Below are 18,866 nucleotides of genomic sequence, written 5' to 3' on the forward strand. Positions count from 1 at the left end.
TATCCCACGAAATATAAAACACTTATTGATACAGAAAACTACTGTACTTAATATTATGATTTTTGGTCTCTTGACTAGAATCCAGATACTTTCTAACAGTCCACCACAACACAGTATGTGTTTTAAGCAACTGTTTTTATTCTGCAGGTTAGAAAAAAAAAACAGTAAATGCTCTTCACTGCTTTTCTTTCTCCATTGATTAAAGAAAGTTGAACTAAACATCTTAAGTTTCTTTCCTTGACTTTTCCCTCATGTTTAAGTAATTTTTTGGGGGGACTGTTGTTCATTGTCCTTGTTCCTTCACCCATCCCTGAGGCTAGGTATGTTATGGCAATTTTGTTCAGTCGACCTGTAGCATTTTCTATGGCTGAAATATTAACAGCAAAGACGGAAAAAAATTGCTTGAAATCTGCTGACATGGGCATATGCGCTCCTTTTGTTCCTGGGTAGGAGTTAAATAATAAATATGTACAGGGAGATCCAGAACAAAAAAGTTGTCAAGCTGTCACCCTTAAGAATAACCTCAAAAATTTGCAGAATACAAAAAGTATATATTAGATTGTCATGTCTGGTTTACGTCTATGCAACCTCTGCCTTGAACAGCAGTTAACAGGATTCAAATTCAGCTTTCAGTTCACTCACTAATTTACCTCAGAGAGCAGAAAGCAGCCATTAGAAAGAAATAAAGCCATTAAAAAAATAGTTAAGAAAAGGAAATTGACTGCATGGAGAAGCCACATCTTGTGAATTTAGGAGACCGAAAGTGTTGTCAAAAGTTCCAAATATGAAACAAGAAGAGGGAAAAACCACAATACAATTTTAGGCACCCATAATGATCAAAATAGCCACTAATTCAATTTTGTTCAGTCAACCTGGAACATTTAGGATAGGCAGGACTTGTTCAGCTGACCTGGGATTTAAACAGGCAGGATTTTGTCTTCTACAAACAGAATCTGAATTCTATATTTTAACCGGTCCAGTCTAACTCAATTTGTTAGCAGGAATGATGAATCCCACATTTTTTAAAAATGCTACCCTGGAAATAAGTAAGCTGTTGGTTATTTCCATAGGATGGATAGATGTTCTGACAGCTTTATTGAACAGTACATTTTCAGATAGTATATTTAGAGTGTGTTAATGTGAAAAAAAAAATACTTGAAAAAAATAACAGTGTTTTTTTTAAAAAAAAGGCTGAAAAGAAAACAAAAAAGAAGAAATTAAGCTGTAATTTCTCCTGGCTTTTTAAAAGCAAAGATCTTTGTAACAATTCTCTTTCTGCTTTCAAATGTTTTATGAGTTGATCAAAATATTAAATAAAGACGTACAAAGAAAATAAGGGAGGAAAAGAGGAAGAGAGAAAAGTATAGGGTAAAGGAGGAAAGGAAAGGAAAAGCATTGACTTCCAACTCCTTTTAGTGCAGTAGAAGAAGGTAATAGCATAAAACCTCAAGTTTTTGCTTTTTACAATGAACCTGTCTAATCGACAAAACCCAAAATTAGTTTCATTTTTTTTCCATCTCAAGAACAATGTCCATAAGTGGTTTCCAGGTAGAAACAAAATTAATTGTGTCTTTTAGATCAAAAACTTACCCACAGCAGAATTTAGGTCCCCGTTTTCAGACTCTGCTGAGTGCTGGTTATTATTGGGATGATAATTTGACATTGCTTCTAATTTAATTTTTTTCACCTTCATTGCTTCCGCGATGGCCGCATTGGTGGCTGCGGCCGCAGCAGCAGCCGCAGCTGTCAGACCTACAACGAAAGGGGAATAACAACCGTGAAATCACAACTTCTATCTGCTCTCCCTTTGACATCACCCTCTTTCCAGGAAATCAGGATCAAGTTCTCAAGGAACAAAGACGTTGGCAGAAAAGGACGGAGGGAAAAGAAAACCATCCTCTGGAAGTGACAGCAAACTTTTCAAGGTTTTCATGACCAAATAAGGTGCGGAAAATGGTCATTTTTAGATAGGATAAAGTAAATTAGTTATCTCTAATTTCACTGATTTCAAGAGACGTTCTCAAGAATTAAACCTAGATTTGACCCCTTGTGTTTTTACCTGACCAATGGTAGACACCATTGGTTCTGAGGTCCACATTCGAAAGAAGATATATCTCCTAGACCCGGTGTCAAATTGAAGACCCGTGGGCTGGATGAAGCCCATGGGGTGCTTAGATCTGGCCCGTGGTGTTGTGTACCAAGGCCGTCCACCAGCAGGTGGCGCTGTCCCGGTCTTCCATGTTTGGCCCTTCCATTCGGCGGTAGAATTCCAGTTACTCCATTGGTTCCCCCGACTGACAGCTATCAGTATAAATAGCTGTCAGCCGGGGTTTTTGTTGCTCTGTTCTGTCAAGTTACTGTTACGAATAAAAAGCTTAAACATTCAGCAGCCTCCTCGTACTTCATTACCTCAGAACATAAAATGTGGGACCACCCTGGAAACAATGAAGGAATGGCCTGCGATGCCTCTGACAGTGAAAACGGAGCCTGGGAGGGCCACGTTGCAGAGTGCTAGCAAAACAAGCTACTAGCAAAAGTGGCACTTGATCACATGAGTGAATTGAGCTGACCATGCCCAGCCTGGCCACACCCACCTGGCTCCCCGAGGTCAAACACAACCCTGAAGAAGCCCTCAATGAAATCGAGTTTGATGCTCCTGTCCTAGACTGTACCAGGAAATGAAAGGAAAAGATTCGTTTGTTTGTTGTAAACCAGGGGTGTCCAAACTTGGGAACTTTAAGACTTGTGGACTTCAACTCCCAGAATTCCCCAGCCAGCATGGCTGGCTGGGGAATTCTGGGAGTTGAAGTCCACAAGTCTTAAAGTTCCCAAGTTTGGACACCCCTGTTGTAAACTGTATGTCATGTAAAAGATAGTCCATTTGTTTATGCTCTTTCTGTTCTTTTCCCTTCTTTCTTATTCCAACCTTAAGGTCTGTGATATGCCAACTGAAAGCAGATTTCCCTTTTCTCCCAGTTCCCGTAAATCAGGAACACTGAAATACATTAGAATTAACCTGCAATGCAAACTTTAACATTTTTTTTTTAAAAAAGCAGAACCCTCAGAACCTCCCCTCCCCACAAAAAAAATTCAGAAAAACTGAAAATTCTGGGAAATGAGGGATTGAATTCCGCATTACTTGTGGATGTAGTGACCTGGATCAAGAGTAGTGTCCAAGCTTACTGATGCCCACAAGAACAAGCCAGAGGTGCGTTCCTACCAGTTTGGCCCGGTTCGGCCGAATAGGTAGTAACTCAGCTGAACACATGACCGTACCGGTTCTATCCTGGGCGCCACCATCTTTATTTTCTGTTCTGCACATGCGCAGAACAATCTTTATTGTAAAAAATGTACTTCCCCCCCCTTTTTCTTTTAATGGCGTGTGCATGACAGTCCCAGAGAGGTCTCAAAGATGGGCCATTTTTCACAAAAACAGAAGTGTTTTTGCCTTCCCCCAGCTTCCAGAAGCACTCTGCAGGCTTCAGCAGGGCTGGGAGAAGGGAAAATGCCTCTATTTTTGGTCCATTTTTTTTGCAAAAATGGGACCATTTTTTCCTTCCCCCAGTCCTGCTGAAGCCCGTGGAGTGTTCCTGGGGGCTGGGGAGGACAAAAACTTTTTTTTTCTTACTGGGTAGTTTGCTGGCACTCCCTTAGCTCCGGTGAGGCTGGAGGGCCCCCCTCTCCCATCAAAACTTTTCGTCACCATTTCGGTGGGCATGGCTTGGTGAGGGGGGCATGGCTTGGTGAGGGGGTCATGTGACTGAGTGTGTGTGAGTGATGTCAAGTTCACCACACCCACTCAGTCACATGTCCCATCTAGCCAGGCCCACCAAACTGGTAGTAAAAAAAAAAATTGAAAACCACCCCTGGAACAAGCCCTTACCTGGAAGGTCCTAAAATGTAGCTCAGGCCTGAGATGGAAATTCATATTTCACAAATTGAGCATTGAGAGAGTCTGTTCTAAGCGGTGTCTTATGAATTACAACCAGGTAGAATGAACTATTAGGCCAACCCAGAATTCTATCCTTCTTTGAGATCTGATATGTCAACATGAAGACTGAACTTTAAAAAAAAAAGATTCTGTTCTGAGGTATGAGAGCTACAATGTCCAGACTGTCCAGCTCACAGTCAACCTACCTCTGAAAATAGATCAGGATAATGTAGCCTATCATGATGTCATAACTGAAAACAGTAATTTGCAAAATTTAGAAACCGGAGATACTGTATAGCACTTCACTATCAAGAAGTACATGAGATGAAATATTTATGCAATCTTTTGAGGAAAGAAAGGGGAAAGACAATCTCTCTATCTATTTTCTCCGTTTTTATGACCCTTTATTCAGGGTAAAATTTGGGCAACTAATTGGAGCTGAGCATTTACTGCTCAGCTGCCCTTCCTGATACCTATGTGGAGTTCACAGCAGATATATTCTCTTTGCACCCACATAGAGAAACATCTGCCGCTACCTAGGATTGAACTCTCAACCTTCTGAGTGGGAGGCCAGCGTCTTCACCACTAAACCACCATGCTGCTCATTTCCCCCTATGTCTAAATCTCACTATTTACTTAGGATTGTTGTTGTGGGGAAAATAGAAGGAAAAGTGTGTTGAATATGTTCACCACCCTGAGGTATTTGTAAAAAATAATAAAGGAGACAAATTAAATAAATGAATGAATTTCATCATGGTACCTAGCATATCACATTCAGAATTTGACAAAAATAGTTATTTGCAAAGGGAATTTGAAATTCCCTTTAAAAAAAGATAGTTTGAGTGGTATTGGTGTGGGAGACGACACGGCGATAGGAGGATGTAAATAACGGTGAAGAAAGCCACACAGTTATCATTAATATCCCGAAATTGATAATCTGTTTATGTCTAGCATTTTTCCTGCTGATTATTCAGTGAGACAAACCACTTTATAAATATCTCATCACTCCAGCGTCACACAAATTTCATCGACAACGCCATTAGCAATATGAATCTAACCATTAGAAAGAGAAGGCAGCATGTGTCATTAATACACAGCCCTGCTTCCTAACCATCTGATAGGCAGATGGTACCGAGTAGATTCTCCAGCTGAAATGGAAAGGACGCATCATTTAAAAGCCTTGTTTGCATTCTAACTGATATCGCTGCCATATTGCTATCCAGGACGCATCATGGCAATGTTTGAACAATCTAGTTTGTCTCAGTCATAAATGTTTACAGCCTTGTTGTTGTTGGTTTTTTTTTTTTTTAATCTTTAGATGCCATGTTCTGGAGCACATAATTTTTAATTTATGAAATCTATTGTTTACTTTGGTAGAACCAGAAGATTAGCAAGGCGAAGGAATACAAAATTGCTACTACCCCAACCAACAGATAAAATATAAAATATTGTGTGTGTGTGTGTGTGTGTGTGTTTTCTTCAATAAAGTTAGCTAGCAAAGGAATTTAAAAAAAATTAGCCAAGACATTTTAGGCATTACATTTATTCATTAAACCTAACAGCTTTCCCCCCATGTGACAGACTTAGAAGTTTAATGTTATCACACACAGCTCTTCATGTAAAGCTCTTACTGTGTGCAATTAATCTTGTCCCATAATTCTATTCACAAAGAAAAAAAACATCAAAAAATAAAATCTTGCTCAATAATTGTGATTCTGAAGGAACCTTCCCTTCCAATGACTCATACAGAAAAGTCTTTTTAAGGAGTCTTGTAAGAGCAATGGTGAACTTGAATTATAACTCAGTTCAAGAATCTTTTAAGTCTTCCACCGCAGGCCAGGTCACAACTTCAGCCAGACACTCACTGACAACCAAACAAAGACACACATGCACACAAATAGACACATACTCTACCAAACGTCTCCTTCACCTAACACAACAAAGGGAATTTCTTCATCATCTGTTTCAAAAGGTTCACTGCCAACATTAAAATGTACACAAGTTAAAAAGAGATAATGTTAATTCAATTTCATAATACATTTTTGATATAAAATGAAATAAATTTTGGATACAAAATAAAACTCTCTTGAAAAGCATTTCTACTAATGTACAAACCGTCCCCAATTATTATTTAGCTTGCATTACATTGCCAATGTCTTCCTTCCATGTTTTATTTCAAATAATTTGTCTGCTCTTCAAGGAATGAATATATATATTCATATATATATGTTTGTGTGTGTGTGTTTGTGTATGTAGATTTCTAGCTTACATTTTACTAATGGGTTCTTTATTCTTCAATGATTGATTTTAATTAGTAGCTATACACTCAATTATCATGAACTAATTTGATCTTCTGGACAATATGAGTAGGCCTACAGTGAGATGGCTGTACATACTTACACATGTTTTGAGTTGAGAATAGGCACGCCTTATTTCAGCTGGTGTTCACAGGTCTAGTTTGACCATCTAGAAAAGCTAACCATTGTACTGGTTTCTGCTTGTATGTCAATGGACAGCCTTAAATTCATGGCCACCTTATTATGGCTATTGTCCATTGAGTCAATTCACTCAACTGAGGACTAAAAAAGACCACCTGCTCCATTTACTCTTAGATAAACATGGCATGTTTCATTTGATTCTATCAAGAGAACAAGATATGAACTAGATTTTAAACAGCTGCTAAATCTATTTGCCCTTTGCTCAATACACTACAATTTTTACACATGTGTGATAATACTCTGCCCATTTCTTTATGTTTTTCCCATCCCTTTCTTTGGTGGGGAATGTTTACTTCAAGGCTAAATCACAAGAATCAGAGTTGGCACAAAGGAAAGGAGAAAAAAATGTAAAACATCAAGTTAGGTGGTCAACCTAAGGGAATTTTAGGTTCCCATGAAAATCCCATGAAAATCCACAAGATTTAAAATTCTTTATGGGTCAACTGGTACCACTTTCTTTTCACTCTGTCTATCGAAAAGCTGATTAAGTCTGGACCCAACCCGGTGCCACCTTTTGGCTGCTCTGTCTTAGGGCCTTGATCACTCAAGTCAATACTTGATATCATTTCTACATATGCAGATAGAGCCAATAAATACACCCGTGGAGAACCTGTTTCCAATTTAACCCTAGGTTTCATCTTTAGATTCCATATACCTTCTTCTGAGAACAGTTAGCATATCATTATTTTTTTATCTTTTGTGAGATATTTTTCTGCCCACCTATTCTTTAGTGTAAACAACAATAGTGCTTAGACTTATATACCGCTTCACAGTGCTTTACAGCCCTCTCTAAGCAGTTTAAAGAGTCAACCTATTGCCCCCAACAATCTGGGTCCTCATTTTACCCACCTCAGAAGGAAGGCTGAGTCAACCTTGAGCCTGGTGGGATTTGAACTGCCAAACTGCAGGTAGCTGGCGACAGCAGAAGTAGCCTGCAGTACTGCACTCCAACCACTGCTCATAAATTACTTAATGTAGAGGGCTCAATTCTCAATAAATGAACAGAAGAGGCATAATAGGCTTCACTTGTAGAAGCAACTTGAGCTGTGCTAAACATTGCATAAATAAAAGAAATTTCACTAAAATCAGTTAGAATTACTTTTGGGTAACATTGCCACATGCAGTCATGAGATGCTACCCAAAATGAAACAAAATGGGAAGTGTACTCAAAATGCAGCAATGTGATATAGAATGAACAAGGGAATGCATTTTCTGAAGTCTTACAGATGTGTCTACCTAATCAAAACAATTCAATTAATGCCATCCTCTCTCTAAACAGTCCTGTCCTCTCAAGCAATAGGTTCTTTCTTCGTCATTTTTCAGGCTGCTGCATTATTCATTTCAGCAGATCCACAAGGTGGGCTATAAATTGTTACTTTATCTAATCAAAGGCGACTTAACTCTAGAGAAGGTCAAAGGTTTAATTTTGTGAAGTATTATCTTACACTGGGAGTTTAACCCAAAAACAGGAGAGGAAAAACAGTCAAGAAATTGATAATAAATGAATCTTTATGGCCTCAGGCATCAGTCTAGTTTAGTTAATAAACTTTCACTGAAGGTTTCTTTCAACTGTTACGGACAAGGAGGTTAAAAAAAATATATCTTAAATTACAACCACGTGTGACTTTTAAAGCAGATTGCTTTTTTAAAAAAATTCAAATCCCACCGTCCCTACAAACTTTAGAAGACAAAGTGTTCTTTATATTAAGCAAAAATGCATACTTTAAAAGAGGAGCAGGAAAATCAGCCTGCTGTAAATATGGAATTTTGTGTCCTGATCTATTTTAAATTGTACATCAACACTGATCAACTGACATGGAAAGAAGACTTAAAAAGGAAATTCTTCACAGATGACAAACATTTTTTTTTGCCTTGGGAAAAAAACAGGAAGCATTAGATATCTCTCCAAAATCTCTCCAAAAAGATGCATTCTTTTGAAACTTGTCCTTATTTAAGTCAATTGGACGCCTCTTTAAATGAATAACCAATGCTTCACCAATAAACAAAAGGGTGTTTTTTTTTTGGGGGGGGGCTCTTCTGATTATTTAAAAGTGGTGATCCTTGCCCCCTTTTTTGCCACACACTTACTGCAATGGGTTTATGTTGGGTTTCCTCAGAAAGTGGGCCACCACAGAGAGGCCTGAAGGTCAGCAGAGAAATCCCAGTTTGTGCTAAGGATAAAATCCATTTATCACCGGGTTGTTTGTAGTTCACAAAAGAGGTTATTTCATTTCAACCCCTTTGTGGCATAGCACAGAGATACAGAAAGGAGTGCCTCAACTAATATGGGTTTGTTTGTCTTTTGTGGACCTTTAGAGAGGAGTTTTTTTTAAAGGGACATGGTCGGTCTGTGGCTAAGACACTGAGCTTGTCAATCAGAAAGGCCGGCAGTTTGGTGGTTCGAATTGCTAACGCCGCGTAATGGAGTGAGCTCCCGTTAGTTGTCCCAGCTTCTGACAGCCTAGCAGTTCAAAAGCACGTAAAAAATGCAAGTAGAAAAATAGGGACCAACTTTGGTGGGAAGGTAACAGCGTTCTGTGCACCTTTGATGTTTCATCATGCCGGCCACATGAACACGGAGACGTCTTTGGACAGCGCTGGCTCTTCAGCTTTGAAACTGAGATGAGCACCACCCCCTAGAGTCAGGAATGACTAGCACATATGTGTGAGGGGAACCTTTACCTTTTAGAGAGAGTTTGTTCATGGTCTCACCTTGGCAAGAAGTGAGGACAACATGGACTAGAGGAAGCAATTCTCCACTGTGGTGACCCCCATAGTGGGAAGACATGGTCCTCTTTTCAGGAAGTCCAGAAGATTCTGAAGTCTTTCCTTTTGGGCTAGTGATTCTCAACCTTTTCTTTGCCATGGACCCTCTTTAAATACATCTTGTGAGCATGGACCATGGCCAAAGTCCCTCAAGACTCAACTCAAGATTTAAATCATAATGTTTCTTCAAGCTTTGGCAGATCCCCTGTGATGTCCCAAAGCTCCTTTTTTCATGAGGCAACTAGACTTTCTGGCTTTTCTTTGAAGATGTTTCACTTCTTATCCAAGGAGCTTCTTCAGCTCTGACTGGATGGCGGGGAAGGAAATTAAATCCATTCAGAGCTGAAGAAGCTTCTTGGATGAGAAGTTAAACATCTTCAAAGAAAAAAAAAACCAAGAGAAAGTCCAGTTGCCTCTTGAAAAAATACCTTTGGGACAACCTGGATGACTGAGAATCTCCATAGACACCCCCTGTGATGTCATGGTGGCTCCACAGATCACAGGTTGAGAACTTCTGCCCTAAGCTATTTTCAGGAGCTAATGTGAATTGTATAGCTGCATTTTAAATTATTGAGTAAATAAATTCACCCAATATATAGTGTGAATTTTACAGCTGCGTTTTAATTTATGGAGGCAATTCAGATGCCTCCTTCATTATTATTTTTTTAGTATTGGGCACTCCGTATGTACAGTGACAGGGCTACAAAAGAAAAAAGAAATAACATTTCTATTGTATGACTTAAGGTGGATACCCTTCAGGCTTTGTGTCCTTACGTGCAACTCTTATCTCATCTTTCCTAACCTGCCACCACCAGAATTATCCAGTCACTAGCTCTACGTTGCTAAATGATTCTAGGAACTGAAATCCTCACATCGGGAAGGAGCCCAAATTGGAGAGAGCGGCTTCCCCCTTTCCTTCTCCGTGGCAGAAGGCTGCAGCTTCAAGACACTCTGAAGCTACTCCAGAGGAAATTGAAGCCCACTCAACCATAGAGCATTGCTATTTGCATTTAGAGCAGTGTTTCTCAAACTTGGCGACTTTAAGTCCTGTGGACTTCAACTCCCAGAATTCCCCAGCCAGCTATGGAAGAAGGAGGAGGAGGAGGAGGAGGAGGAGGAGGAGGAGGAGGAGGAGGAGGAGGAGGAGGAGGAGGAGGAGGAGGAGGAGGAGGAGGAGAAGGAACAACAACAACAAACAAACAAACAAACAAACAACCTCATGTGCCCAGCTCACCTGTTCTCCCCTAACACTTCCTTACTGCCTCCAAATCCCCTCCTGGAAGGTGGGCTGAATTTCTGCAGTTGTGTAATTTTTGCAAAGAGATGCTGGCTGGGGGATTCTGGGAGTTGAAGTCCACAGGACTTAAAGTCGCCAAGTTTGAAAAACACTGATTTAGAGCATCCATGAAATCATGATGCCCTTATTAATGCAAAGCAAAGCTTCCCCCTTTCTCACAGCGTTGTCCTTCCTCTGCCATAGAATGAGGAGAGAATGCCTCTCTTTCTCACCCAGCCCGGTAGTTTCAACCCTTGATGTCACTCGTCTTAAAACAGCCATCATCTTCTTTTAATCACCCCATAATCTTTTGCAGGGTGGAGTTTTGGCAACTGAAAGGAGATGAGTGTTTACTGGCCGGATGCCCTTCCTGTCGCCAATGTGAAGTTTTGTTCAGCAGATGTATTCTCATTGTGCCCAGAGAGAGAAATATCTGCCTCTACCTAGGATCGAACTCACAGCACCCTGATTGTGAGGTGATCTTAACACAATGCACAAAACAAATTCTAATTAGAACAGAAATGCAATTTGCATTGTGAACATTGTGAACAAAATGACCGAAACCCTACCCTATTTTCCAAGCTTCCACATTACAATTTCCTTCCTTCCTGTTCTTAAAGACCCAGGTGATCTGGAAAGGTTGCCTGATAATATGGTAGGTATTGTGGCATCAGACATATTTTCCAATAACTGTGTTAACTCCTGTATATTGCCATGGTGTCTGTGTGGAAGAAGGAGGAGGAGGAGGAGGAGGAGGAGGAGGAGGAGGAGGAGGAGGAGGAGGAGGAGGAGGAGGAGGAGGAGAAGGAGAAGGAACAACAACAACAAACAAACAAACAAACAACCTCATGTGCCCAGCTCACCTGTTCTCCCCTAACACTTCCTTACTGCCTCCAAATCCCCTCCTGGAAGGTGGGCTGAATTTCTGCAGTTGTGTAATTTTTGCAAAGAGATGCAGCTGCTTTCATGAGTCACAGAATATAGTAGTTCTATGTTCCTGCTTCTTCTGAAGCACCACTTCCAAACGTATGCAAAGCACTTTATGCACAGTCCCTTCTGCTGATCCATGGGCCTAGTCCTGCACAGACAGCATTTCTCACTGAATGTAGATGACACAATTCTTAATAAATGAACACAATAGAGATAATAAGCTTGGGCAGTAAGTGGACACACAATGGGAAATAGATTTCACTAAAGAGGAAGTGGACTTCAACCTGGAAATCTCTGGTCTTAATTCAGTACTTTCACCATTTCCAATAACATTTCCCTTCTTGACTTCAAAAGCAAACAATTGTTTTGGCAGCTTGCCTCTAAACCAAACATTTGGATATGCCACTTTTAGTTGGCTTTCTGGTTTCTGGAATTTTGACAGAATCCTGGATGATGTAAGAATTTCACCTGTCACAAAGCTTTCCTTATTTTCTCATCAAACTTACTATGTAACTAAAGAAAGAAGTAATTAAAGAACAGCCCAAACTTATCTATGTATGATTAAACAATATGTTTTGTTTTTCTGCTGCCTTTTTTTCCCTGCTGTGCATTAATTATGCAATTTGTTCCCTGCACTATTAACAACTCATAATTGGGAGCAAGAAGCTGAAACATGATAAACACACTGAATTAAAGTGTCCATTGGAGAGAGAGAGAGAGAGTGTGTGTGTGTGTGTGTGTTGTGTGTTGGAACAAATGTCAGACTAGAAAGATACAAGACAATTGTTTATATACAACTGGAATATTGATAAATCCCTATCTTTCATCTAATTTTGTCATTTCTGCTTTCTGATACATGCCAAAAATTCGGAGCTGACTCTTAGCTACTAAAAAAGATGGGTCTTATGTAGGATGATCGGTTCCTGAGTTAGACCTTCTGATAATGTAGCAATTGTTTCTTTAAAAGGAATCCATCCATTTGGATATTGTCCCCTTCTTCTCTTTCTTTCCATCTTTCTCAGCTTTATAAAGCTGAGAAATGAAAGGTAAATCTTTCACTTCTCATGAAAGGTAAATCTTTGCATAAGGCATAATATTTTGAGCCTATTTGTGCCACAAGCAAAAGTGGGTTTCACAAAATTTTACCACTGGTTCACCACAGACTGAAAATGTGAGCGTGTGCACCTTCTGGGCATCTGTGCGGCCTTCCCTGCATTCACTTTGCTCACACGCGTGGCAAAAATAAAAGTAAGAAAAAGCACATTTGGGACAATTGTCCTCAAGTTTTCAAATCTCAGAATTCTTTCAGAAGTTGTCAAAGCACATTCCTCTGCAATTCCCTCCAAGTCAATAGATTGAATATTGTCATTGCGGCTTAAGCAGAACAAACCTGGACCTGTTTAAGACTTTAGCCAAATTCTGTCAAACATTTAAACATAAATAAGTAGAAACTAAGACTTCTTAACCTTTTTCAGTAAACAACATATATTACAATACAGCGCACTACAAGTAGCCTTTTAGCCATAATGTCTGTAGATATTAAGGTTGATAATACCTATATTGATTTTAGACCGTTCGAGTAATGAAATTGTGTTACACAAATCAATGCTTTGACGATATGGCTGAAACAAATATTGTCTGTTTTGTGCTCTGTGGAAATGTCATTTTCAAAGGACACAAGAGGAGACCATTGACTAAGTGTGCTTAAACTCCATAGATATTTCATCATGTTCAATTGTGGCTATGGTTGCCATGTATATTTTCTTTACGGGATCTGTTGGAACTAATCAATAGAACTCATTTACTAAGATCCATTTTTACAGAACTTTCGTAAAAGCACAATACTCCCGTGTTTCCACAGAATGTTGTCTCCCGAAAGAGCAATTTTGGTCCTATGGATTAACAAAAACTGAAATGAAGAAGTGTCATATTATGTGACGATCGTCCATTAGCGAATTCATATGATACTTACAGAAGTATCAATTCAGTTGCCAAGGTGCCATTTCAAAGGGTCCATTTCTGGGTAAGAAACACGGTGGCTTAAGTGGCTGGAATGCTGGGCAGGTTAACAAGTCCACATTTGAGACCCAAGACCTGCTGGGGGTGAGGTTAAGCTCTTGTCCTTTTCTCTACATTGAATTTTATTTTGTTAGATAGGGCCCAATGTTCAAATCTGTCAAGATCGTTCTGAATCTTGATCCTATCTTTTAGAGTGTTAGCTATTCCTGCCAGCTTAGTATCATATGGAAATTTGATAAATTCCCCTTCTATTCCCTCATCTAAGTTGTTTATGAAGATATTGAAGTATACTGGGCCTAAGACGGAACCTTGTGGAACCCCCTGCTTACTTCTCTCCATGTAGACTTAGACCCATTAAGGACTACACATTGAATATGATTTGTCAGCCAGTTGCAAATCCATCTGGTGGTGAAGCTGTCCATCCCACTTTTTTCTAGCTTGCGAAGAAGTAGATTGTGGTCTACTTTGTCGAATGCCTTGCTGAAGGCTAAGTATATTATGTCCACAGTATTTCACTGGTCTACTAATTTAGTCAGTATGTTGAAGAATGAAATAAGATTGGTTTGGCATGATCTGTTTTTTAACAAACCCGTGCTGGCTGCTAGTTATCACTTAACTCATTTCTTTTTATACAACCCAAACTAATTACTAGAGTTTAGTTAGCAACAAAACAAAAGCTGCAATTTCCATGCTTTTATTTACACCTGGGCCAAAGTGGATTAAGATGATATTGTAAACTTTGCCACTTTGCCACAAAGCAACAACTTCCTGATTATTCTGGAATCTTCTGATATTAATTGCATTATAAATCATGTGCTGGAGATAAATGAAAAGTTGTCGTGTAATCAAATCCCCCCAGAATCAGAATTTGAACAGAACTAACAGCCTGAACCAAGTAGCAAAACTTAATTTCCATGACAGAATCAATAAAATTTGAAAATTGGCTATTTTTTTTCCAGCAACAGGGTGACAATCATTTATGGGTACTAAACCACACAGCATCCCAAGACTATTCAGCAAAGATCCCAGATGTCAGTTTCTCTATCGCAATATTGAACCCCTAATTTTGAGGTCCAAGTAAGAGGTAAGGGTACAATCACGTTGCTAAAGACTGAATCTCTTTCCCCATGGGGCGAAAAAAAAACCCTCAATAAAAGGATGACTGTGAGATTCAAGAGGAGGAAAAAGACATACTGAAAATATAATTAAAAATTGTGGAGGCTGCCTATGACAGGAATAACCATAAAAAAACAGATACAAACCAGCTGGCTGTTAACAACTTCAGCGTTATAAAAACCTTAAACCTGCTGTAAAACACCCCATTCCATTTACATAAGGAACAAAAACTGACGTTTCTTTCAAATTCCTCTGCTGGGGCTTATTTTGACATGTTTTGAAGCCACATAAAAGGCAACTGTGAAAGGAAGACATGCTACATTTTACCTAAAAGTTCATTTCTGACCTCTGACTGAGCTGGTGTTACTTTAATCCAAATACTCCAAAAAAAAAAAAAATCTCTTGCACACTACATCTATTTCAAATTTAATTGCATTCTTCCTTGGTGGCCTTACTTCTCATAACAACAAAAAATATTCTACATAGGTTGTCCTTGACTTACAACCGCAATTGAGTCCAAAATTTCTGTCGCCAAGCGATGCATTGGGTAAGGGAGTTTTGCCCCATTTTGTGTCCTTTCTTGTTAAGTGAATCACTGCAGTTAATCAGGTGGGAATGGGACAACTTGCCACAGCCAACTTGCCATGGCAAACTCACCACGGGGCAACTCGTTGCAGGGCAGTTTAACCATTCTATTTAATTGTTTTAAATAAAGAAAACTTATTTTAATTTTTGCCATTCACCTTTCGTTCTCTCCCCTCCATTTGCATCCTTTCTTTAGGGTTTCTATTCCATCGTTTCTTTGGTATTAGTGTAACTCTTGTTCTGCAGTGAGTTTTTTCTGTGGCCAAATGGCCATGAGAAGTTGTCCTGCAGCTGTTGTGGCCGTCAAATGCTGGCCCCCTCCAGCAGCCAAATCAGAGGAGGAGGAGCCATGGGAGTTCAGGGCCAGCATCATTGTCTTAAGGAAGAGGGAATGGAGGTGTGTGTGTGTGTGAGTGAGTGAGTGTGTGTGTGTGTGTGTGAGAGAGAGAGAGAGAGAGAGAGAGAAAGAGAGAGAGAGAGAGAGAGAAAGAGAGAGAGAGAGAGAGTGCGCGCCTGGGCCATCCCTCAGCCCTCAGATGGAGAGTCAACATCCCTCAGGTCTGGAGGTGGCTAATGAGGAAGCGGAGGAATAGCTGGGTCCAGTGCCTGACGCGTGGATGCACAAAGGAGAGGAGAGCAGTGGAAATCTGTGGGCCGGTCGTTGGGACGGCAGAGCCACCACTGTTAGTGAAGCCCCGCCCTTTATCTGGAGATAAAAGGCAGAGGCAGAGATGAATAGATGTGGCAGACAACTATTCATCTCCCTGCCAGACAGACATGTTAGCCTGCTCTGAGAGAGGGATTTTTATTTATTTTTTGGCCCGGGCTGCTGGTGCTCCTAATAAAGAAATAAAGAGGGCTTTGTCGTGTTTGGGGAGCTGGGTCAGAACAGCAGCGAGTTAGCCATAGTGAATTGTCATAGACCCAATAACACAGTGGTTAAGGAACTCTGTCTTCCTCATTGACTTTGCTTGTCCAAAGGTCACAAGAGATGATCACAAAACCCAAGGACACTCTAACCGTCGTAAATATGAACTGGTTGCCAAGTGCCTGAATTTTAATCCCGTGAATGGTTGTAAGAAAGGGGAGACCTGTACAAACAGAGGTTTTTCCTCTACGCCACCATGACTGTTCTTTAAAGAAGAGGGAGGGAGGGAGGGAGGGAGGGAGGGAGGGAGGGAGGGAGGAGAGAGAGAGAGAGAGAGAGAGAGAGAGAGAGAGAGAGAGAGAGAGAGAGAGAGAGAGAGAGAGAGAGAGAGAGAGAGAGAGAGAGAGAGAGAGACCCAATATTTTTCAGATGGATTGTCATCTTTGCAAGCTCGAGCAAAATCTCTATGCTAAAATGCATTCCTTGGGAGCCTAATGACGCGGGGAGCATTTTGCAGGACAAACCGAGCTTGCTACGGGGAATGAAAAAAATAAACAAAACGAAGCAAAATCAATCTTACACTGAGTGAAGTTTTGATGTATAAATACTGTCAGCTTACATTTGCCCCGAGCGCCGCCTCGCGATGCTGATTTACGTTTCGTCAAATCACCTGCTTAATGGTAAGCAGGGTCACAGCAAGAGGCCAGAGCTGGGAGAATTTCTGCAGATCCCCTGTTTGACATGAGGTATGGGTGCAAATGGCTGGTCAACCCTTCGTGATTTTTATTTAATATTCTCTACGGAATATTGCATAAAACCTTTATGTACCATGGAACCCATTTGGTTTTATCAAATGAAACATGGTAGGCCAACGTGTGTTAAGGTCTCAAAATACAGAACGGATACATTGGAAACTACCTTTCCAAAGGCATAAGTGTTGAGTGCCTGCTTCTGAATCTAATGGTACTGGAAAATGTTCATTATTTAGACACCCAAACACTGCATACATTTAAGAATAATATGTTACTGTCTCTTGTAATATAATTTGATGCTCCCGTCTTGACTATTGCAACATGCTCTACATGGGGGCCACCCCTAAAAAGCACCGAGAAGCTCCAGTTGGTGCAAAATACAGCAGACCATATGGTTTGGTGCAAGAGTAGTTGGCTAAAGAGGCTGGGTCCAGGGAAGGCTTCTTAAGCTGGGGCCTCACTACCTCCTCCTTCAAGGCAGTGGGAAAGAACCCCTCTCTCAATGAAGCGTTGGTAATTGCCTGGAGCCAGCCTCGTGTCACCTCCCAGGAAGCCAAAACTAACCAAGAGGGACACGGGTCCAGCACACAAGTGGCAGCACCGAGTCTCCCCATAATCCTGTCCATGCCCTCGGGGGTCACAGGGTCAAACTCATCCCAGATAGTTTCTACAAGATTCATCCCCGTCGACTCGCCCGAATCTACCCAGTCAGAGGCCAACCCTGTCCGAATCTGAGCGATTTTATCCTGCAGATACTGAACAAATTCCTCAGCCCTATCCTGCAAGGGGTCTTTCCCAGTTCCTTGGTTAAGTAAGAAGCAGGTCACCCTAAACAGGGCAGCTGGGCGGTTATCTGTGGACGCGATAAGAGGGGAAAATGTTGCCGTTTTGCCGCTTTTATCACCACTAAATAGGATTTAATATGAATTCTTACTAGTGTTCTGGCCGTCCAATCACTCTCTAGGCGTCTTTTCTGTATTTCATCTCCCGGAGCTCCTCGGTGAACCAGGGAGCTACCCGGGATCGGCACTGGGTCAGAGGCCACAAAGGCACAACGCAGTCCAAGCCCCCAGTGGCCGCCCTATCCCCGGCTTCCGCTAGGGCTATGAGCAAAAAAGGCCAGTTTTCATGAAGACAGGCCTGGTTTTTGTCATGAATAGCCTTTCGGAGGCTTATAGAGTGCTCCAGGGGGTTGGGGGGGGGGGAATTGAGCAAAAAAACCTGCCCATTTTTTCCCTCATTTCTGTCCTCTCCAGCCCCCAGAAGCACTCTGAAAGCTTCCTAAATTTATTATTTATTTATTTATTTATTTATTCACATTTCTAAACCGCCCCCTCTCCCAAAAAGGGACTCGGGGCGGTGTACAGTCCACAATAAATCGCAGATAAAATACAAATATAAATAGAACTATAAATATATGTATGTATGTGGAGGAGGTTAAAATTAAGAGTACTGTACAGAGGAATAAATATGAGGCTGAAAGCCCTAAAAACAATTAAAACTAAAACATTACCCTTAAAATAACCAGATGAGAATATACTACCAGGAGTTCATAGATGTAACATTTATAATCATGCCAGGCCAGCTAGTCGGAACAGGTGAGTCTTCAATTTTTGTCGGAAGGAGCGGAAGTCCGAGGTGGTTCTAATGTCGGGGGGGAGGTCATTCCAGAGGGTTGGGCCCATCACAGAGAAGGCTCTACTCCTTGGCGCCGCCCACTGGCATTGCCTAGTGGACGGCACTTGGAGAAGGCCCTCCCTGTGAGAGCAGATTGGCCGCAGGGATGTATGTGGGAGGATGCGATCCCGCAAGTAACTAGGTCCTGAGCCATGGAGCGCTTTAAAGATAGTAATCAGGACCTTGAAACGCACCCGAAAAACCACAGGTAGCCAGTGCAGCTCGCGCAGGAGCGGTGTTACGTGGGAGTATCTAGACCTCCCCATGATAACCCGTTCTGGACTAGCTGCAGTCTCTGGGCGCGTCCCAAGGGAAGCCCCATGTAGAGAGCATTACAGTAATCTAGGCGAGACGTCACCAGCGCATGAGTGACTGTGCGTAGGGCATCCTGGTCCAGTAGGGGGCGCTATTGGCGCACCAGGCGAACCTGGTGGACCGCCCCCCTTGC

The 18,866-nt window shown here is 41.2% G+C and overlaps 1 protein-coding gene across 4 annotated transcripts in view; it reads right to left on the reverse strand.

Moving 5' to 3' along the window:
- DACH1 (dachshund family transcription factor 1) overlaps positions 1 to 18,866 on the reverse strand; it is a 363,503-nt gene that overhangs the window by 167,012 nt on the left and 177,625 nt on the right. For 3 of the 4 annotated variants that reach the window (XM_081949431.1, XM_081949430.1, XM_081949433.1), the window contains exon 3: positions 1,591 to 1,752. The exons of the other annotated variant lie outside the window; for it this stretch is intronic. In XM_081949431.1, the coding sequence (XP_081805557.1) occupies positions 1,591 to 1,752 (162 nt within the window). The remainder of the gene's footprint in view (positions 1 to 1,590; positions 1,753 to 18,866) is intronic. 4 annotated transcript variants of the gene reach the window in all.

This window comes from Natrix helvetica (assembly GCF_964273705.1).
Source record: "Natrix helvetica genome assembly, chromosome: 3".
NCBI classification, from domain to species: domain Eukaryota; kingdom Metazoa; phylum Chordata; class Lepidosauria; order Squamata; family Natricidae; genus Natrix; species Natrix helvetica.